Source organism: Aethina tumida, chromosome 4, assembly GCF_024364675.1.
Source record: "Aethina tumida isolate Nest 87 chromosome 4, icAetTumi1.1, whole genome shotgun sequence".
Lineage (NCBI taxonomy): Eukaryota > Metazoa > Arthropoda > Insecta > Coleoptera > Nitidulidae > Aethina > Aethina tumida.
Genome location: NC_065438.1, coordinates 12166139 through 12190259, shown reverse-complemented (window position 1 = coordinate 12190259; position 24121 = coordinate 12166139). Strand labels below are relative to the sequence as shown.

The 24121-nt window shown below is 24.2% G+C and overlaps 1 protein-coding gene across 5 annotated transcripts in view; it reads left to right on the top strand.

The window, feature by feature from the left end:
* The first annotated feature begins 4387 nt into the window (after positions 1-4387).
* The window catches only part of LOC109596140 (uncharacterized), a 50875-nt gene continuing 31141 nt past the window's right edge, over positions 4388-24121 (top strand). The window contains exons 1-2 of one of the 5 annotated variants that reach the window (XM_020011633.2): positions 4388-4520; positions 7579-7654. In XM_020011633.2, the coding sequence (XP_019867192.2) occupies positions 7588-7654 (67 nt within the window). In that variant the 5' untranslated portion in view covers positions 4388-4520; positions 7579-7587. Of the gene's footprint in view, positions 4521-6913; positions 7655-24121 lie in introns of those variants that run through there. The other 4 variants (XM_020011631.2, XM_049966411.1, XM_020011632.2 and 1 more) reach the window with 4 other exon arrangements.

Sequence of the window (24121 nt, the reverse complement as noted above, 5' to 3'; positions counted from 1 at the left end):
AATGTTTCTGGACTATCCATTATCCTGATTAATTTATTACGCATGTATTACCGTTATTCATCATTCTCTAAAATATGTTTGACAAATATTCCATTTTATATAATAATTTATTAGAAGAATTTATAAAAGTTTTTGGCAAAAAATATAACTAAATTTGGCACATAAATAAAATTATTGTACGTGTCTGAAATTTTTTATTGTTGAAAAATTTGCCAATTAAAATAAATTTTGCAATTTTAACGTACAATTCGATTAAAATCTTTGAATGAGTGTTCCAAAATGTCGTTAAAATTTATACATAGGGTCAAACAGTTTTTTTAATGATAAAATAGTCGTTTATTCCAAAATATAATTCTGGCCAAGCTAATATTAAAAAATATATTTAAAAAAATGTTTATAATATTCTTAGAATAAGAATTTCTACAAATTACACATTTTCTATGAAGAAAGTAATAAATTGGTAAGTCAAAAATGTATTTTTTCCTTTTAATGTTTAAGTTTGAATGTAACAGTGTGAAAAAAAATAAGTGTAAAAAGTATAGTTTACAAATAAAAATCAACAAATAAATTGATTTTTAACATTGGTGGTTGGATAAAATATAATAAAATTAGTTAATTAACTAGACTATAGAAGGGGCTAAATTAATTAACTTGTGGTAAAACACATGAACAGTTACATTTTTTGACTATGTAAAATATTGTCGAAGTTGAACGATACAAATGAATTACGTTATTTACATGTCCGAAATAAAGTCGAAGTAACGACTTTTAAATGAATTCCCGGCCCCATTTACATTTTATTTACGTGGCCGCGGTCGGTCAGATAGTCAAGATAAACGGTCTTATTTTTGGCTGAGAGATGGAATTTGTGTTCCGATACCGACGTAATAAACAATAACGTGAAACAATTGTTTTAAAAACTTTAGAGAGGACCCGTTCCGCAATGTAGGTCAACGATCAATCTCGATGTATGAGACAGAGTAATATAAGTTAAAAATAAGTTGGGATTATTTATCTTTTTGTAAGAGATTACTTCTAGTGTGTATGTGTGTCATATTTATTGTAAATATATCTTATATGTCATGGTGGGTATGAAGCAAATGATATATGATCATCCATTAGTACTACTTCTCGAAATTACTACTCGAGATGAGGTTAACAGATGAGATCACTGAATTTTAGAGGAAGAAAAATTACGTTCAGATGACATATTTGTTGTTGCTTTGTGTATTGTTTTGTTGGGTTAGGTAAAGTTAAGTTACTATATGACAGAAGTGAAAAAAATTCATTCATTCAATTTAAATAAGAAAAATAATTAATTATATTTTAATTGTCAATTGCCTAGATTCTCTTCAAAATAATAAAGAGAATAACTAATATTTTTTTTCTGTCTTTATTAATTTTTATTTTTTCTAAGAAATTAAAATGGCTTCCAGGATAATAGGTTTTTATTAATAATTATGAATATACCAGGTGGCCTAATAGTGTAGGTTGTTGGTCATATCTCAGAAACTACTATTTGATATATAGTTATAGAAAAAATTTTAAAATGGACGCCACTGAATTTTCAGAAAAAATAATTTTTCTTTCTAATTTAATCTAATCCAAATAAAGGAGGATTTATATTTATTTTATTTATATTTATATATTCATCTTAAGAACAAGTGGTGGAAACATGTATGTGGAACATGTGGAAGCTATCAAAATTTGAATTTGGCTGAACAGAAGTCGATTAACTTAACATCAAAAGAAAGAGTTTTCTTTGAGCTGTATTCTATATTTTATGTTTTTTAATGTTTTATTTTGTGATGCAAATTTTTTTGTTTCTTTTCAATCTTTTTCCATAAACAGATCTAAAAATATATGTTATAAAATAAACTAAAAAAATATTAATTGTAAAACTTTTCACTAATTTATTAAATTTTTATTGATATTTTGTTATTGATAATTATGAATTTCATTAACAGTAATCTTGTGAAATCATATTTCACATAATTGGATAAATAAACAATAAAAATTGATCATGTTATAAAAATGAAAGTATTTCATGCAATATTAATTTTCAGAGATTTTAGGTATTGTTATTATTTTATATTCTCCCATTAAATCAAAGAATAAATCAATAATGTCATAAAAATAATATAAATATCATAAATATAAATTATTATCAAAATTGTTTTCAAAATTATAGCACGATAAACAATAAATAAAACCATTTTATAACAACTTCATTTTAATTTAATTTGATATGTTTATTTAATTCAAATATAATATATATTTATAATTAAAATAATAAAATTAACAATATGAAAATGATACTCGATAATTTTATAAATAATGAGAATTTCCAAAACACTTTTTACGTAATAGAATAAATAAATAATAAAAACCGTTTAAGTGATAAAAACAAATATTAATTTTCAAGGAAAATTTAGATATTACTATTATTTTATGTTCTCGCATCAAATCAAGAAATAAATTAATAATGTCACAATAATAATATAAATTACCTCGTGAAAATTGTTATCAGAGTTATAACACGATAAGAAATAAATTAAATGGATTTATCTTAGTTTAAGTTTAATTTTATTTGTCAACATTAAATTAAATATTAAAGAACTGAATAACTATTAACTATTTTTTATTATTTTCAGTAATAATATTATGAATAATGTTTATGAATAAGAGTTTTTTTATTTGTAATATCATTGAATAAACATAAATTTTATTAACAGTAGTTTGACAAAACATAATTCATATATATGAATAAATGAAACAAAATTTGGTTATATTATTAAAATATAGAAAATTTTACAAAATATCCATTTTCAGTGAAATTATTGCTATTTTACGACCTCACATTGAATCAAAAAATTAATGAATGATGTCATAAAAATAATATAAATATAAAGTACCTTATGAAAATTGTTTTCAGAATTATAAAACGATAAATAATACATTAAATCATTTTATATCAACATAACTTCAATTTGATTGATTTGATGTTATATGTCATGTATCTTAATATTATATTTATTTAAGTAAAATAAAATATGTATTTTATATTGTTAGTTTGATTATTTTAACTGTAGTCTTTTTTAATTCATTATGAAAATAATGCTTAATAGTTTTATTGAAAATGAAAATTCATAAACAAAACATATAACAGAAATTAATTATAAAAGATTTATGTTAAAAAATCAAAGTAACTAATAAACAATAAAATTATTTATTATACAATTGTTAAATCTATATTTTATTTTCCATAATAATATGATGAATAATTTCCGGATTTAACTTTAATTTGTAATATTATTTTTTATATATTTAACCACAAAATTAATTGTAATATTGTAGATTTAAATTGAATTAGTAGTAATTTATTATTTTATAGTCAAACCAATAAAATTAACAATGTATTGTTACTGATTCAAAATTGAACTGATAATATTTATAATTGTTTAATATAAATTTTGTTCAGAAGCTGAGATACAAATTTTTGAAAATGACCAAAGAATTGACTTTTTTCAAAATTCAAAAAATTCTTCTGTGATTTGAGATTTGATTGAATCAGGCTCAAATTTTCAGGATCCTCTTTATTTGTGATGCATTTTCAAGAAAAAATCGGCGTTTAAATCGGTTCCCCAAGCGTGCACACTTTCCTCGAAAACTAATGGATCTGTCTATATATAACAGGGGTGGCCAAGCTCCTTGATAGTCCGAGCCATTTTTCAAAATTTGAAATGTTTCCGCAATTAAATACATATTTATAAGTATGCAAAAAAGGTATTAAAAAAATTTGTTTATAGAAATTATATTTATTGAAAGCATAAATAAAGTACCAAATATGTATATTGAATTTAAATATTAAAAATTAACCACATTTAGCACAAATAATCCTTCAAAGAGCCGCAGGTGGCTACCCCTGATATATAATATAAATTAACACTTCTCACATTATTGGATAAATAAAGAATAAAAATTGCTTGTTATAGAAAAGGTAAACTATTTTACGGAACATTAATATTCATATATGTTTATTTAATTCAAATAAAATAAGTATTTATAGTTAAAATAATATATTAACAAATAAATAATGTTGATGTGTAATTAAATATGAATATTATTGATAATAAAGATTCCTTTTAATGTTCCCAATAGCATTATTGTTCTTAAACCGATAAACCTGCTGAATTATTTATCGTGCCGTGCCGAAAATTCCCCATCAAAAATAAACAATGCAATAAGCGAAAAATTGCATTCCCGATGAAATATAGCGTAAATTGTCGCCGATACCATTCCGCCGCGTCCAGCCCGGAAGAAGCCTCGCCGATCCGGAGGAAGAGGACGACGAAAAGAGAGCATGCGAGGGTGTCTGGACGGAGAGAATACGTCGCACTGCCAAATTTGTATTTAGTAATGCTCCGTTGTCCGCGTCGCGAGCTCCTCTGATTGCGCCGCTCCCGTTCTCCCGTTCTCCCGTGCCGTACCGTGTTGTCCTCCCACGGACCGCATCACGTGTAAGATCCAACAGTCCCTCTTCTGATGGCTTAATCGAATTTTTTTTCTGTTATTTTGTTTTGGTTGTTGATTTATGTCGCTTGATGTTTGTCTAAGGGGGGGCTGGTCTGATTGCCAGCGTAGGGGTAATTAGTTGGGAAGTTCTTTGGGATGGTGAATGTAACTGAAGAATAAGTTTATAAGAAATCAAAAGTCTTAGTGGAAAAAATTCTTAAATATTTAATTTTTTAAAATCTGTTAGTTATTATTAAATAGTCTTTTAATGGTAAGTTGTTCCTCAAAATTGAACCTTAAATAGATCATCTTCATCATTTTCAAAATTAAAAAAAAAATAATTATAATTATTATTATGTATTTAAATTAAGAAAAAAATATTTTCACTGGAGTATTAAAGCTTTTTTCCAAGTTAAATTACTGTTTCGTTGTTATTGGCAAGTTATTTATAAAATACAGGGTTAGATTCTTGGAAACATTTCAGAAGTAAAATTAAAGTTAATTAGAAAGAAAATGGACTTTTCTCCAACTCTGTTCGATAAATTATTACGCTTCACTGTAACTTGTTATTTATTACTATATCGAAATCCTTAATCAGTAAAGTGTTAAATTCCAATTTTGTTATCTTAAATAAACATTCTTCCATTCACGGTTCACAGTATTTTTGGTAAATAACTAATTAAAATTATTATTTAAATTGTTTTTTTTGTTAAATAATATCAAATGAATAAATAATTCATGTTATTTAGTTATATTTATTTGTTTATGAAAATTTAATGAATTATTTAAGATAATAAAAGAGTTTAAAAATATTAAAATTTTAAATGAAATATAACATCGTTATTTATTTTTATTCATTTAATATACATTTAATTGGGAGAAGATACTTTAAATTTGCAATTTTTTTTATAATAATAAGAATATATAATATTATAATATACAAATAATTTAATTTACATTTAGTTAAGTAAAACTACTTAAGCACATAATTGAATATAAATAAAAACAAAATATATTATAATATAATAATTTAGGAAATATTTTAAAAATATTATTAATTTATTACTCTTTGTTAATGTCCAAAATTTTAATACATTTACCATAAATATATGAAAATAATAAATCTTAAAATGTAACTTATTAATAAATAATTTTTGTATTTTATATACAAAAATAATTAAATTTATCTTTCATAATTTTAAATTTAAGTTTATAATAAATATCATATACTTTATTTTAAATTTAAATTACAAACAGTGAATTTTAAATAACTCATTTGAATTAAATTTTTAATTTGACACTATTATTAATATTTAACATATATTTTTTAAAATATTTTTTATATTCCTTAAAATTTTAAGGTATTTTATGGATGTGAAAATTCTCAATGAAATACATGTAAATTAATCAGAAAACCTACTTAAGCTCAAACTTAAATATAAGTAAGTATAAAATATGATATATATATATATATGTTGTATAAATTAGAATATGTTAAAATTTAAATGAAATAGAGCGTAATTAATTTTACATTATTAATTAAGTAAAGCTTAAAGTAAAGTTTCTTTAACAGAAAACTTAATATAAAACTTAAATGGGTATAAAATATAATTAAATTAAATTAAAAACTGTTTTAAAAATTTCACTCATTTATTACTTTTTTAATATATTTTGTGTAAACTTTAAAATTTTAAAGTTGTTGGAAAATTTTAAAATTTTAAATGAACTAACATAATTAATATTTATTTTTATACATTCACATATACACTTAATAAAGTAAAGCTACTTAAACACAGAATAGAATATAAGCAGGTATAAAATATAAAAATAAATTAAATTAGAACATTGAAGAATATCACTAATTTATTACTCTTTGGTGATGTCCAAAATTTTAATATATTTACCATAATTATATGAAAATAGCAAACTTTGAAAATGTAATTTATTTAATAAATAATTTTGTATTTTTTGTATATAATAAATTTATTTTTCATAATTTTTTGTTTAAATTGATAACGTTTTTCATATATTATAACTTTTAATTTGACTCTCTATTATTAATGTGTAAAATGTATAACTTTTAATAATATTTTTATGAAAATGAATGAAATGTGACATAATTAACATTTATTTATATACATTACATAAAACACATATAACATATACGCATATATTAAACATAATTAAATAAAATTAGAAAGAATTTTAAGAGTATCATTAAATTATTACTCATGTCGAAAATTTTGTCATAAATATAATAAAATAGTAAACCTTGAAAATTTAACCTTAAATTATTAAAATTTTAAAAAAAATACAACATAATGGTTTTTTTTATATATTGACTAAAATGATAAACAAAATGTTTTGGTACAAATGTTATTCTATGAATTTTGAAAACTTTTATATATTTATTTATATAGGTATTATTCAATATTCAATAAATACTGATGAAAATATATTAAAACTTCAACTTTACTGATAAAAAAATCAAATAATTAGTTCCCATTTTATAAAATAATGTTGTGTAATTAACTTTTGCTTCCATGCTAATTACATTTCAAACAGTTTATTGTTTCAAGGAACATTTAATTATAAAAAACTTTGTGTTCTTTGTTCACATTTAGAGAGGCGAATTAATACTCCTTTCATAAAACATTGACTTTTGTTACATGAAAAGATCCTAAGCAAATTTAAAAGGATCTTTTTTAAGGCTCAAGATTAAACCGAATCGAAACACTTTTCCCTTTGACTTTTGCGGGACAAAATTCAGCGCATTAAAATTAATCAACATTACAAGACGCGTTTATTAATTACGACAGGGACTTAATTACTATCAGTTCGGAATTAAAAAATAAAGTTCGATCGAAATAACTAGACCATTAAGACGACGATAAAGCACCGACTAAAAGCTCTGCAAATTGCGAACGTTGAGAAATAAAATTTTATTAAGCCATTTAGAACCCATTAAAAGTGTTTACAATTCAACTAATGTCAGATTAAGTAATACGGCACATTTAACAAAAGAACCCGTCCGAGATAAAAGTTATTAAAATGAATTTTCAGTGTTCAGACATGCCACACAAGATATTTCAGCTACATTTCAAGTTGCTCGTCTTCGTTTTGTTTTTCCTCAGCAAAGGTAAGTGTCACTGATTAGATATTTGATATTTTCTTCTCGTCATTTGTTGTTCCGTCGTAGCCGGCGTGAAAGCTGCAACACTCCGGGCAAAGCGCACCTACTAAACTCGTTTTGTGCTCAAGCGTGGATTTCATTATTTGATTCGTATCTCGCAGAATTGTTTCAGTTTGTTTATGTTTTTATTTTAATTGAATACGACCACGTTATTTTTATATATTGTCTTCCTATTTATTTATTGAACAGTGGTTTTATTGGAAACAACAACAATCAGTAATTGTTTTTGTAACATTAATATTTGTTTATGAAACGAACAAACGAAGTTTAATTATGTTTTTGTCGTTTAATTCCTCAAATTGGATAATCAAAAAAAATTGGAAACCAAATGAAAATCGCTGACAGCAAATTAAATGATTTGTATTTTTATTGTGTTTATTGAAAATTATTTGTCCAAATCTGAAATCTGAATAGGCGAGTTAACTCCAATTTTGGGTAACAAATTATTGGTTAAATTCATTTTTTAATTATCTTTTGTTTATTTATAATGTGAGAGTATTTTTCTGGGCAAACATAACAGTCCAGACCTCATTGGATTTGTTTGTTAATATTTATTTTGAGATATTGAAATAAATTAATTTTATACTAGTTTATCAACTACAATTACAGAAAATTTATTTATTAGCTAATTTTAAAAACATATTTTGTCTTTATCAGTAATAATTAGATTAATAAAATTAGTGCTAATATTATGTTTTTACATTTGATAGATTAATACCTATTATATGTTAATAATAGTAATAAATAATAAATGCAAAATGTGGCTGGTCACAGAAATAACAAACTTTAGAAAAATATATGTTTGTTAAATAATTTATACACAACATTAATGAAAATTGTTAATATTTTGTTGGGTACCATTTGTTCCTTATAATCAGCTGTAAACTGTGAGGCAAAGATTCAATGAAATATCGATGATGGTCTTTTGAAATTAAATTTCATGAAACTTGTTTCCGTCGCCAAAATTGTGGAGGATAATTAATACATTTTTGTGTAAACTTTTAGTCATATTCGAATATTCTTTTTGATGGTTTTTTACTGAAATATATCTTTGCAAGTTTAGTTCATTAAATCTACGTCTGAATGTTGTATTAGACACAGTGATATTGTATATCCCAATTAATTCATTTTTTATTTACCTAGAGGACAAGAAAGGATCTCAAAAAAAGTTATTTTTTGTTAGGACATTTTTTTATTGTAATTTCAGTTGAGTATGTTATTTCATATTTATTAACAAGCATTGTAAAGGATTTTTTGAAAGAATTATAAGTTTTTAGCCATATCATTAATATTTAGATCTTAATTTTTCAAGTTAATTGTTATTTTTCTACATTGAAATATATTTTCTATACTAACTGGACAAAATTTGAGTTAAATTCTTTTTATGAAATACCTTAAAAAATGTTTCATTTTAAATTGTGTACTACTTCTCTGGCAAGCACTGTATTTTTATTATTAATTACCAACATTTAAAATATGTTTACTTCTATTTAATATAAATATATCATAGCTTAATACTTAATATATTAAATGTATTAACAATGTAAAGTACAAGTTTATGTTGATAATAATAAATAAAAATAAAATATATAATAAATTCATTTAAATTTATTTATATCTTTTAATTCCTTCAATTTGAAAATTAAAAAGTTGGCAATTAAACAAAAAATTCAGGCTTCAAATTAAATAATTTGTAATATGATTTTAATGTAATAATTACTTGTACAAATTTGAAGTTGTATTAAAATCTAATTTTGGAGTAAACAATATTTTTTTTATAACTATTTTTTAATAATTTAACAGTTGTGTTGAAACCTGAAATAAATAAATTTTATATAGGTATGGAATATATTTTTTGTTGTTTGCTATTTGACAACATAATTTTTATTCTCTTTTTTCAAGTTATGATTAGGTAAATAAAATGACTATTTAAATTAATTTTTTTCCATTTGATAATATTTCATAATATGATTAGGAAAATAAAATGACTATTTAAATTATTTTTTTTTATTTGATAATAATATATCATAGATTACTGAATGGAACAATGTAATATACAATTTTATGTTAATAAAAATTGGTGTAAATTTATTTATTTCACCTATTTCCTTAAATTGATAAAAAGTTGAAAACCAATAAAAATTTTAGACAGCAAATTAAGTGAGTTGTACTTTGATTGAGTCCTGAAAATTATTTGTTAAAATTTAAGACTTTTAATCAATGTCAAATTCTAATTTTAGATCTTTTACATTATTTTTTAATAAATTGAAATGAATAAATTTTATACCAGAATTAAAGAATCATTGCATAAATATATTTTATTAATATTTGACACATAAAATATGTGTCGTAAGTTATTATTATCATAATAAAGTTACTATTGGAATTATAGGTAACAATATGCAACAATGTCATATACATTTACAATAATAAATAACAGGTAAAATGAAATTGGAAATTTTTCATTTTTTAATTAAATCCACACGTTGTTTTATTTTTTAACTGCACATTTGTATTTGTATATTTAATAAGAGGAAAATAAAATACCATAATAAAAACGAAAAGCAAATATTTTAAAACCTCACATAGGGTTAGCGTTAATTTAAAAATATTTTATGTATTTTAACTAAATAATAAATGAAATAAACATTTGTAATAAATAACATTTTAATTATCAAAAATATTGCAAATATTATTTCACGTATTTATTTACAAATATAACATTTATTCGGCGTTTTTTTTTTAATTTTAACGCGACGTAACTCCGAACAGGGTAAAGCAAAAATCAATCGTTAATTAAAAAGTTAAAAACTAAATTAAAAATAGCGTCAAACGAATTAAAAAAATCCAGCTTCACACACCGTTTTCACACTGAACAAAATAGGCGAGCCAATAGTTTTATTAAAAAAAGTAAAACCGTATAATTTCACACGATCATTTTGAAAATAGAGGTATCAAATAAATGTGGGCCATTTTCAGCTGTAATCAGGTTTCGTCCCCGGGGCTTAGGTTAAAATTGAACTTTTTTTGTTTGCATTTCAGCGTCGGGGATTAAAGAATAAATAAGTAATTTTTAATTCTGATCGGACGGTTATTTTTATGATGCGAACTGCCACAAACTTAAATTGGCCGGCCCGTTTTAATTAGTTCCTAAGAGTTAACTTCTAAATAGTTGAATTAAATATTCCGCGGTGGATAAAAGGGCTAATCCTCGTAGAGTCGTTTTTGTAAATTTAAAATGAAGATAATAGGCGAAAGCCATTTACCTTTTTGCATTTCGGCTAATTTATCTTGTATGTTTAACATTCCTGTGATGCTCCCCGGGCAGGAAGTTCCAGCAGGAATGCAAATTGACGCTAATCATTTATTTAAGTGGTTCTATTTCTGTCGTCACCTCTTCCGACTCGTCCCACCTGCAACGGCGACTTTGTCATCCGCCCCGAATATGTAAACAACGAAGGGCATGCCACGGAAGTTTCGCGACGGTCGCCTGTGGCCTACAAAACTTCGTGCGGAGACAATTCGGATATCCATCCCCAAGAACTAGGCACCGTCGGCAGTAAACTATTTTATAACCGGGGTAATTTTAAGCCGTCTTCAATGCACACACGCCTCGTACTCATTAAATTACAAAGTGGAAAATATTGCCGGGCTTTTATGGGTGCCTCGGTGAAAAATCGACCCCGGCTTACATTCCGCGGACACCGCTGAGGAATTGACCGGTGAAAAATTGATGTTTACTTATTCTCTAGTGCCCGAAATGGGCTGTGGGGCTGTGTTGTTTTCGAGTCTTGTTGTGTGCTAGTGCTGTAGTTATTCAAATGTAAAGTCTTAAAAACAATGTCGAGTCAACTGAGTTCAACATTTATCATTTTAAAGTTTTAATATTAATTAGTCAGTTCTTTTTAATAAGTTTGGCAATCTAAATTTAAAAATATGTCTTATAATGAATGTTTCAATTAATTTTAACTAAGTAGTTATATACAGTAAAGTAGAAACTTTTATTTTACGTAATTCTTAAAGTTATTTTTTTTTTTTTTTGAAATTTTTTTCATTTCTTTTTAAATTTGTTTATTTCTTTCTTTTTTTATGAACAACTAATGCAATTAAATATTTTAAAATACTGAATATATTTGTAGTTACAGTTTTGAATAATAATAAATAGTATTGACAATATTATAATTATTTAATTATTTATTTTCAAATATTTAGTACAATTAATAATTTTGGGCAGTTTAGTTTAATTTAATAATTTGAATATTTTTTATTAACATCTATTATTTAGCACAAATAAATATTTTCATACATCTAATGAATTTAGATAATAATAAAATTTGATAAATATATATATTATATTTATTTTCAAATATTGAATATCAATTTTTAATCATTTTAATTTATTTTTTAAAAGTAAATAATTTTATATTTTTATGTATTATTTAGTATAAAATATTTTCAAATATTTAATACGTATTATTATTAATATTTATTTTTAATGAATTTAGTTACGCTTATTTCTCTAAAATTAAAAAAATAAATTTAGTTTATTATACATTTTTATATAAAAAGATTTTTTCATAGACTTAATTTAATTAAATAATAATAACATTTGGTAAATATTAAATTTAAAATTTATTTTCAAATATTTAATACATATTTTTATTAATTTTGATTATTAAATGGTTTACTTTAGTTTTACAATTTAATAAAAATTAAATAATAAAATTTGTTTTTTTAAATAAATAATTTTATATAATTATATAAACAATTTAACTCAAAAATGTTAAATTAATTAATAATATTTTCTTGTTTTAAATATTTGATACTTTTATATAAATATTGATAAATATTAATATTAAAATTATATTTTATTTTCAAATATTTAATACAATTTTTATTAACTTTGATAATTAATGAATTTAGTGTATTTTTTAATTAAATAATTTTGTATTATTAACCATTATTTAACACAAAAATAAGGTTTTAACTATTTTATAACAATTAAATAATGATGAATTTTTGAGAATATAAAAATTGTAATTTATTTTCAAACATTTAATAAAAATTTTTAATAATTTCAGTTTAATATTTTAAAATAAAAAAAATTATTTTATATTCTATATATATATATATATATATATATATATATATATATATATGATAAATTAAAATTATATTTTATTTTCAAATGTTTAATACAATTTTTATTACATTTGATAATTAATGAATTTAGTGTATTTTTTTTTGATTAAATAATTTTGTATTATCAAATATTATTTAACTCAAAAATAAGATTTTAACTATTTTATAACAATTAAATAATGATAAATTTTTGTGAATATAAAAATATATAATAATATAAACATTTAATATGTATTTCTTATAATTTTAATTTAATTTTATATTATTTTCTATTATTTGGTATAATTTTTCTTTAATATTTAATACATTTATATAAATAATAAATCTTGCTAAATATTAAAATTATAATTTCATTTTAAATGTTTGTTTTTTGTATATTGTTGAATTTACTCTTAATATATTCTTAATATATATTTGTCACAAAAATATGTTTCGAAATGTTTAATGTAGTTAAATAATAAATATTTTGGTGAATATTCAAATTATAATTTATTTTCAAATATTTAATACAAATTTTTATTAATTTTGATTATTAATGAATTCAGTTTACTTTAAGTTTTTAAAATTGAAGTGTTTTTATATTCGTGTACTATTATTTAACTCAAAATAAGCTTTTAAATATTTTATAACAATTAAATAATAATAAATTTGATAAATATGTTTGAATATACATAATAATGAATAAAACTATGCAAATTGTAATTTATTTTCAAATATATACATATTTTTATTAATTTTATTATTATTTTAGTTTTCCCAAAAATTAATATAATAAAAATAATTATTTTATTTTATTGTATATTCAATTAAAAAAGCTTTCAATAAATAACATATATCATATTTATTATCATATATAGTTTCATTAATTTTTATATTATTAATCGATTTAGTTTCGTTTAATTAATTAGGTTGAATAATTTTAGGGTATTAATTCTTATTTAATTCAAAAATAGGTTTTTAAATGTTTAATAACAATTATTTTTAAAATTATAATTTATTGCCAAATATTTTTATTAATTTTGATTATTAGTGAATTTAATTTGGATCTAAATTTAAATAATTTTTATTTTCAATTATTTAATTCAATAATTTAGTTTTGAAATATATAACAATTAAATAATAATCGCTGAAATGCAGAACTACTGTCATAAATCCTTTCAGTTTTTTTAGACCAAAATTTATATTATTATTACCCATAAATAACAGCCTTAAATGGTAACCAACATCTTGTATAATTCCCATTTAATTTTTACACACATTTTTCATCTCATCACTTTATACAATATAATTTTAAAGTTAATTGAGATTATGTATATTTTGCAACTTTGTAACGATTAAAAAATTATTTATATTTAATTTAAAAAGAATATTTACCACTTTTATTTATATAGATAGTTCAATGTTAGTTTACAATTCGATCCTCTTTTATAAAATATGTGTTAACCTCTATTTAAATTGACCCCAACTAGTAAATATGTAAATGAAGTGACCAACAAGAAACTTAATTTAACCATTAAATTGCTTACGACACACATAAATCTTTCGCCCTCACATCCGAACCTTTAACACCATTTCAGTGGGCAAACAAAATTACTTACCGTCTAATAATTATAATAATTGCAAACATGCACTTTATTTTATCTTGTTGTTACACGTAAACTTGTATTTAATTTACCGGTTGCTTTCATTCAATTCCGAGTGTTTGCTTAAATCTGGTCTTGTTTAATTTAGCATCGTGCACGTACCACGGACTAATTAAAACGGCGATCCTTAAATATGTTGCGGGTCAATAATTCCCGTACGCGAAAAAACCTAATTTGAAAACCGAAAACAATAAAGTCGGCGACGGCGGCATTATGCCGGCTCACAATGCGAATTGCATTTTGTCAACCGAAAAAAGTTATAATTCCCGAATAAACTCTTTCAAATCCCGCACGCAAACAGAATACTAAATTACTTTTTGCAAGTACGGACCTGTGGATGTTTAAAGCCCTCCGTATCCAGTGCAGTCTCGCCGCCCCCGCCGCCTCGGTCCCTTTCTAAGGGCTAAAGCCGACCGTAAAGTTATTATTTCGGAGTCACGCCTTTTTATTAACAGCCCAAAACGGAAACATTTAAATATTTCATATTATATTATATTTTTATGTTTAATGTTGAGGATCTTTAAAAGTAACTAAGTGTTTATTCTTGGTCCTTTTTGCGATAGAGATTCATAACGAGATGAGGGACCTGCATTTTTATATTTCGCACCCGGGAGTTTCGACACGGGATTTTTAGTCCCACAAGATCGCTTCGTCCTGATCTAAATAATAACTATTTATTCGTAGAGAACGGAATTTTCTCATCTCCTTTTGTACCTCGCTTTATTACTGTTTCAGACACCTTCGGTAACTACGTATATTTCCATACGTTGCAATTTCCATCCAATCAAATTTGCGGTCAATTTGGTTTTTGCTGTCGTCGTTTCGTATTATTAAAATTAAACGACCAATAGATTTTTGTTGACGACAAGAAAATATGCTCTATATATAAAATATTAGCTTTTAACCGTTAGATTTTGAGACATTTCATACTCATTTTAGGAATCACAAATTTTCTGGGGTAAATAGTTTGCTCCCACTTTTACATTTCCACAAAAAAGTAATATTTATGTAAATTATATATTATAAACTAGTTACAATGAAACATGTATCACTTCAAAAAGTGTTTATAACTTTTTATTTAATAAATATATCGAAATGAAATTTCCACACCCGCATAAAAATAATTTAATAATAAATTTTACATTATTTAATCATAGTAGAGAAGGGCGTTACAAAAATGCTAATGTTCAAATTTAGTGGAGAGTATGTTCGACGTTGAAGGACTGATTGTATCAACCATCGGATCAAATCTTGGGCTATATTGTTCCATTCTCTGTAAAGCTAATTCTTGAAGGTTATTTGCAGGTTCCAGATTGTGTCGCTCTAGAATGTGGGGGATGTTTTATTCATATCATATCATAAAATAAAGAAGTTTTTTATAACATTAAAATGTCTTCTAAAAACCGTATTTTTTCTTTTTTAAATTATAAAGGAAATATGGATAATCATTTTATATTGATAGATATTGAGTGAAAAAATATATTTTTTTCTTTTTGTTCTCAAATTTTCAAACTTGAAAGTATAAAGAATTAGAAGGAGAAAAAAATATTTTTCTGAACAATTATAGCAACTTTTTAAAATGTCATATTATATATATTTTAGCCAAAACGTGAAGCGTTAAAATAATAATAATTTGCTATTGTTGTTTGTTATAAAAAATACTTAAAATAATAATACTTCTAAATTAAGAAGAAAGAAATCTAAATGAGTGTGAAGAAAATGTACTTTTAGAAACATACTGAAACTTTTAGTATAGTAGTTTTGAAGTTTTTTTAGTTTTTAAGTATTTTATAACAATTAAATAATGATAAATTTTTGTAAATATAAAAATAATAATGTATGTAATATAATATATAATTTTATTTTATTTTCTATTATTTAGTATAATTTTTCTTTAATTTTAATACATTTATATAAATAATACATCTTGCTAAATATTAAAATTATAATTTCATTTTAAATGTTTGTTTCATATTTCTGTATATTGATGAATTTAGTTTAATTTAATTCTCTAAAATTAAATAAAGTTGTCTAAATATATTCTTAATACATATTTGACACAAAAATATGTTTAGAATAGTTTAATGTAGTTAAATAATAAATATTTTGGTATATATTCAAATTATAATTTATTTTCAAATATTTATGAATTTTGATCATTAATGAATTCAGTTTACTTTAAGTTCTTAAAATCGAAGTGATTTTATATTAGTGACTTTTATTTAATTCAAAAATGAGCTTTTAAATATTTTATAACAATTAAATAATAATAAATTTGATAAATATGTTTGAATATACATAATAATGAATAAAACTATTCAAATTGTAATTTATTTTCAAATATATACTATTTTTATTAATTTTGAATTTGAAATTTGAATGATTGAATATAGTTTATTTTAGTTTTCCCAAAAATTAATATAATATAAATAATTATTTTTTTTATTGTATATTATTTAATTAAAAAAGCTTTAAAATATTTAATGCAACTAAATAATAAAAAATTTTGATAAATAACATATATCGAATTTATTATCATACATAGTTTCATTAATTTTTATATCTATTATCTATTTAGTTTCGTTTAATTAATTAGAGTTGAATAATTTTAGGGTATTATTTATTAATTAATTCAAAAATAAGTTTTCAAATATTTAATAATAGTTAAATATTAATCATTTTTTACAATTATTAAAATTATAATTTATTGCCAAATATTTTTATTAATTTTGATTATTAGTGAATTTATTTGGGATTAATTATCTAGATTTAAATAATTTTATATTATTTTCAATTATTTAATTCAAGAATAGGTTTTGAAGTATATAATAACAATTAAATAATAATAAAGTAACCTAGAAAAGACTACAAGAAATACATTATTTTTAAGAGCATATTAGCATCTACTTAAAAGTTGTAAATTCTTGATAATTTGTACATAATTATTTATACTATTGATTCAGAACAACCTTTAACAATAAATTTAATTTTTGCACAAAATTCTTCGTCTTCCTGCATCAGCTGACGGATTTGAGGGTCATTAAACAAACGTTCTTTAATGTTTCGGAAAAACGATGATAAGATATTGAAATAAAGGACTTTAAAGTGTTTTTTATTAGGTCATAATTTATATGGAAAGAATTTTCTTGCTTAGTTAAGAGCTGAATCCATGACCTTACTTTGAAGCCTTTTCTTACTGGCCTAAATGGATGATCTTGCTCATTAAGATCCCAATGATAAAAAAAATTAGGAGAAATTGATACACCCAAGATGCAAACCAGTAATTTTTGCACGAAGATGTAAAAATATAAGTTTTCATTTTATTTATTTTAGTTACAAACAACCAAGTACAGAAAATATAAGAAAAACAGCATAAAATAGTGTGTCAATAAAATGACTACAAAGCATTGAAGGGCTAAAAATGTTTGTAAAATAAAACTCGATGTGATAAATTAAAAAATTTATATATTTCAATCAATCAACACACAATTACATACCTATCATTGTTTCAGAGACTGAAATACCATTAAAATATAGTGCCAACATGCAGTGGAATTTTCACAAATATGATTTTTTTGGGATTTCAAAAACAGAAGCTAACTGTTAACATTGTCGAAATGAAGGTAAAATTTTACTACATAAAAGTTCATGCCAGCAGTGTTGAATAGAAAAGCCGGTGAATAATAGAAAGACAAAAAGTGCAAATTAAATCCTTCAATGCTAAATCTGTAAAACATTTCACTGAATTTTTATTGAAACGCAATACCAGGACGTGAACTCCGATGTGCAAATGCGAAATAAACTTTATTGCTGTCATTCTTGGTGGTTCAATGATGCATTAGATTAAGTGAAACGTGCCACCGTTCTCGCCTGCACATAAAATTGTCATAACTAAATCTGAGTGGAAGATATTTAAATTGTCAGTCTGTTAATTGAATGTTGTCAGTCCGTCCTTTGTTTCTATTGTAATTTATTTTAACGGACGGCTTTTGAGAGTGTTTTGTTTATATTTGGCTTGTCTGAAATGTTTTCGTGTTTTGTCGTCGTAAGTTTGTCGCTTCCTTTTTTGATATATTTCAGTTATTCTTTAAACAATACGCTGTTTTAAGTTTGTAAATGTGATGGTACATATATTTATATTAAAATCTTGAATAGATGGGGCAAAACAATTTTGTGGATAAAGTTATCTACCCTACCATATAATAATTAAGGCCCAATTAATAGTATCAATTACTTAATTAAGCACATAATAGCAGACAAGGCAATAATGTGGCCTGGATATCTGCAATCTGATATACAACATTAACCAAAATAAACAAGAAAATATATAGACAAACAATAGACTGAAAATCTGGTGCATTTAGTTATCAACCTTAAATATGTCGTGATTGTTTGTTTAAAATAATATAGTTAAAATCCGTATGAACTTCTGTTAATTGTGCATAGAACTAGAATTAAACAAAATTGCTTACGGCAGATTCTCATAATAATTATCTCCTTTGACAAAGGAGCGTTAACGTTCTCAGTTTCCACAAAAAATGTCCTTTAACAAGTTGCTACGATTTATCCTTTTTATAAAAAAAAAAGATTGACGAAACAATTTAATACATAAAATTAGCTGGCTCAGCTGAAAATCATTAAGTTCTAATTAAGCTTAAAGTGTATCTGCTGTATAATCAGGCCCAAAGCTTGTTAGAAAATTGATACAGTTGAGAAGGCGATAAACACAGCTTGAATATCAACCGTTGAATACATGAATAATTAGTCCAGTTTACTTTTGAAAACGAAAATATGATCCAATCCATAAATTATTCATAACCAGAATCAATTGAAGGGTTTTAAAATGTTTAATCGATTGAATTGTTTAATTACTGAATATATAGGTATTGTAATGATAAAATTAAGTAACGATTTTAATAAGGTAAACTTTTAAATTATATGTAATTCAATTTCACAGAAAGAAGACAATAGAAAAATTCATTAAATAATAATATGTACCAACTAACAATGATTATTTATCAGTCACAAAATTAAAATGTGTTTAATACAGAAATTTTTCAATTTAATGTCCAATTTTTAATTGATCAACAAATTCCAGGAAGGTAGAACAAATAATATTTTTTACCAATTTTCTGGTAAGTTTTTAGTAACGAACTTTTTGATAATACCATCTTATATACAAAGTTTTTTACTAATATATACAGGTTACATAATCTAAAATATCTACTAAAATATCTAATCTAAAAGTAAAGATATTGATGAAAAATTAGTAATTTAAGTTGTTCTGACTTGTTCCATAAATTAAACTTAAAAAATAAGCAACAAAATCAAATTCCCAACTTGTTATAACTTTAGCTTTGGTCAATAATTCAATACAACACAAATTTCTGGCTTTGATTCATTTAAACATTGCTAATTTAACACAGCAACCAATCAGTTAAAGTTGTTGATATGTGTTTGTTTCAACATTTGGAAATCTCTATGTTTCTGTGAAATTAAGTGCACATATTGGCTGGAATCGATAGTTGATGTGCAAGTCAATCTGCATATAACGATCCGTCATTAAATGTAGAACCTGATCTAGTTCTGGTTTAGATTGAAGCCGTCCCCCATTGTGCACGGTTTTTGCAACCCCCAATTTAATTAACATGTCTTCGCGAAGGAAATAATGGGAAATCCTACGGAACATTGTTCGTGGCATGGAAAGTTGAAAATGATAAATACGGATGATTAGTATAGCTCAATAGAAAAAAGATTTATGGAAGGCATAACCGGGTGACATGGTAGCAAAATGATATGGTAATTGATTTATGTCCGCCGTAAAGAGATTAAGTGTGGAAAGAAAACGTCGCTGACATTTTTCCGTACGTGTACGAACTGACGCACGAGATCCACTGGAAATCCACTTAATAAAAGCCGTTGTTGCGAAATTGTTTTCACCGGTAACGGTTTGTAGGATCGGTTATAACAACTTGTTTGGACATAGAATTCTATATTTTATCTTAAGGAACACGTATTTCTCCGAAATTTTGGACATTTGTCTATTTTACCAGGAGTTTCCTATGGATGTAATACTGCCCTAAGCTGCTTATGCTTTAATTAAAAAAGTGAATGCGTACAAAGATAATCCTCTGCAATGAAAGGAAATTTTGTAAAGAAATAGATTCTTGTAAACAATTTATATTTGTTTATAGATAATGATAATAAAATATAAAAAAATTGTATTAATTCTGATTAAAACCAATTTCCTCTACAAGTTTTCTAAAGAATTTTGTATTTATTTATTGTGTATTATATACAAAAATTTTGTCCTGATTTCAGCTAATACAACTTTTATCTACAACAATGTACATATATTTATACATGGTGGTTTTGTTTGTTCCTTTTAAGTAGGTCCACATCCAATAAACAATTATAAATTGCACTACTGGTATAGTGAAACATAATTATTGTTTGTTTATAGACTGTCCAAAAGCTTACAGTTATGAATAATTCATGTTGTGTATCATATTTTCATTTTCAGAAGCAAACAGCACTTAATGGGTATGTTCGAGATGTGTTTATCGCAATCTCAGCTGTTTCAATTAACTACAAGAGATTGTTTGTACAACTCCTTGGTATTAATTAGAGCTAAATTATTTCTGAAATTGTTTCGTCAAGGATTTATTGTGACCAAATGTTTCTGTCAGAAATAACAAATGATAACGACATTATAAAAAAATACATATTTTATAAGTATTACAGACAATTTTATTAATTTAGTAATTTGCTTTTAGTTAATAACTAAGTTGTGAACCAGATGTCCTTTAGATAAATTGAAATTTAATTAATTCTTGGCTGAGATTGTTAATTTCGTATATTAAATTGTTTTCACAATTACTGTAATTGCATATTTTTTTCATGAAAACAAATCAAAACAACTTGCATATTTAATTTTTTCCTGTACCATCTTCCACTTTGTTTAAAGTTAATGAATGCATGTAAGTGTAATCCTGTTACAATATGTACAACAGGATGGGCTAAAGTTTTGTCTGGAGAACCAGTCTCATTTAATTGCAATGCACATTCAATGAATGTGCATATAATTGGAAGCTTTCAAGTATTGTTTAAGCTGCTTATATTTTTGTATAATTTATGTAATGGATCATATTTTGCAAAGCAAACCCGTACTAATTATTTATGTATTTAACGGCTGATATTTAAGCTGTGTTTATCGCTTTCTCAACTCTATCAATTTTCTAATAAACCCTGAGCCTGATTATATAGCAGGATTAATTAGTGCTTAATGATTTTCAACTGAAATATAAAGTTAATTTTCTGTCCTAAATTGTTTTTCTTTTCTTTTTTCAAGTATTTCGGCAATTAGATGAATTTTTTACAAATTTATTAAAATTATTGAGTCTTCTAAGAGTATTCCAGTCATAATTATATATATTATATATAAATTTACTTATAAATTGGTACAATTCAATAAGATGAATCTAAAGTGTAAATTTTTGTTGATCTTTTGGGGAAACCTTATTGTAAATGATAAATAATAAATACACATATAAAATATTTTTTTAAATAAAGTGATTTTAAAGAAAATTAAAATATTATATTTGTTTTTTCCAAATTTATTTAAATTACTGGAGTTCTTTAAGAGTATTCCAGTCATAATTCCATCTGATGATTTCCACAAGAGATGATATTGTAATTTAAAACCTCGACACAAATGTAATTAAAATTTGGTCCAATTCGACACCATCATTCCAAAGTTTGCTTACAAGTTTACTTTTCAGTATTTCTTTTTTATATATTATCTAATAAATTCTTTGTCAAATCAGTGAATTTTGACGATATTTTGAGGAAACCTTGTTGAAAACGTTAAATAAAAAAAAGACAAATATATGTTATAGAACATTATTATATTGAAATGTTACATAATATCCATCCAGTTTGAGAAAACATTGTCCAAAACAAAGGGTGACAATTCCTTATTTTACTCATATATATATATATGACACTTTTATGTACGTACAGGTGCAAAAGTGACACGTTTCATTTAGTATTTTACCATGAAGATTGACAGTTAATTTTAAATTTGTATAGAAGAATTCATGCTTTGATTTTGTAATACAATATAACTCTAATGAAATATTTTACAGAGGCAATATTAATTAAAACGTTAGGTATATTGAATTTCGGTTGAAATGAACATTTACAAATTTGAGCATGTATAATTGATCATTCATCTTTGATCTAGTTTTAATGTAATAGGTACAAATTAAACTTAATTGGGGCTCAGTCAACATATTACTGTTATTTTGTTAATTACTAGCCAGATAATATATATCGATAAAACTTCAGTTGGTCAGTTTCATTAGTGCCGTATGACGTAGTTGAAAATGTTTCATAATAACATGAATAGATGATTCTTTGATATTTATATAGATAAACTAGAAAATATATTAATAAAATAATCAAAGCACTTTACCCATGACAAACACAGACAATCCTTAAAACACAGTCTAAGCTGTCTGTTAAAATAAACTATAACAGCAACGGGAATTTAACAGAGAAATATTTAATTAACGCAGTGACACTTTGAATAACTGAGTCTCCACGGATTTTGATATCATCATTTTAAGTGTAGGCGCAACATTACATTCCTTCCGACGTATCTTCGCAGTGTCAAGAATTACGCGAAACATTCCCAGCTTATAATTTCACTAAGGCCTTTTTTTGCAAATTTACATTTCGACAGTACTTGTTAATGTAATTAGAGCCGGTCTATTGTTTGTTGTAGTCCCTTCAATTGCCTATGCCGCTGAATATTCATATATCCGGCGGTTCATAATCAACCTGTATTAACGCCAGCTCAACTGTACAAATTCTCTAACCAGCTTTGAGCCTGATTAAGTAACAGATACTCTTAAGATTAATTGAGGCTTAATGATCTGATTCTGAACCTGGGTAGTTAATGTTGTGCTGCGAATTTGGCCAATGATTTATAACGTGTACTCAAATATCAATATCACAATATAACCATACTCAACTTTGAATTAAAATAATTTTTGAGACGTTTATGAATTATTCCTCAATTTTGTAACTGAAATACAATGTAAAAAACTTGTATATAAATTTAGCATTAAACTAAAAGAGTAAAATTTAACGTTCCTGAACCCTCATTCCTTCTTTTTACTATTATAGTCAATAGTAAGGAAATTTTAAATGAAAGGATATAATAGTAAAGAAAATTACAATTTGGGCTTTGTGTGAATTGGAAAAGTAATATAAAGCAGGCGAATTCGTAGCTGTTTTCATTTCTTTGTTCCCCAAAGAGCGCACTTAATAAAACTCATTCTAAAAAAAAAAAGAAACAACAAAACTGAAACAAAACCATATTTTTTATCAAATAATCCGTTCCAATTATCGACAGTTGACATTTCAATTTTCTTTCCAATATCCGTGCCGGGCATAATGCTTAAATAGTTTTGCGTATAAGGAAGGACCGTTGACATATTAAATAAAATAAATCATTTTCATTGGAAATATCCGGAGGACCGACGTTCTGTGTCTGACACTCAATTAGTTTTCGGCCCGTAATATATTGCCTTTACCTGAATAGTCATTCCGCGATACAACT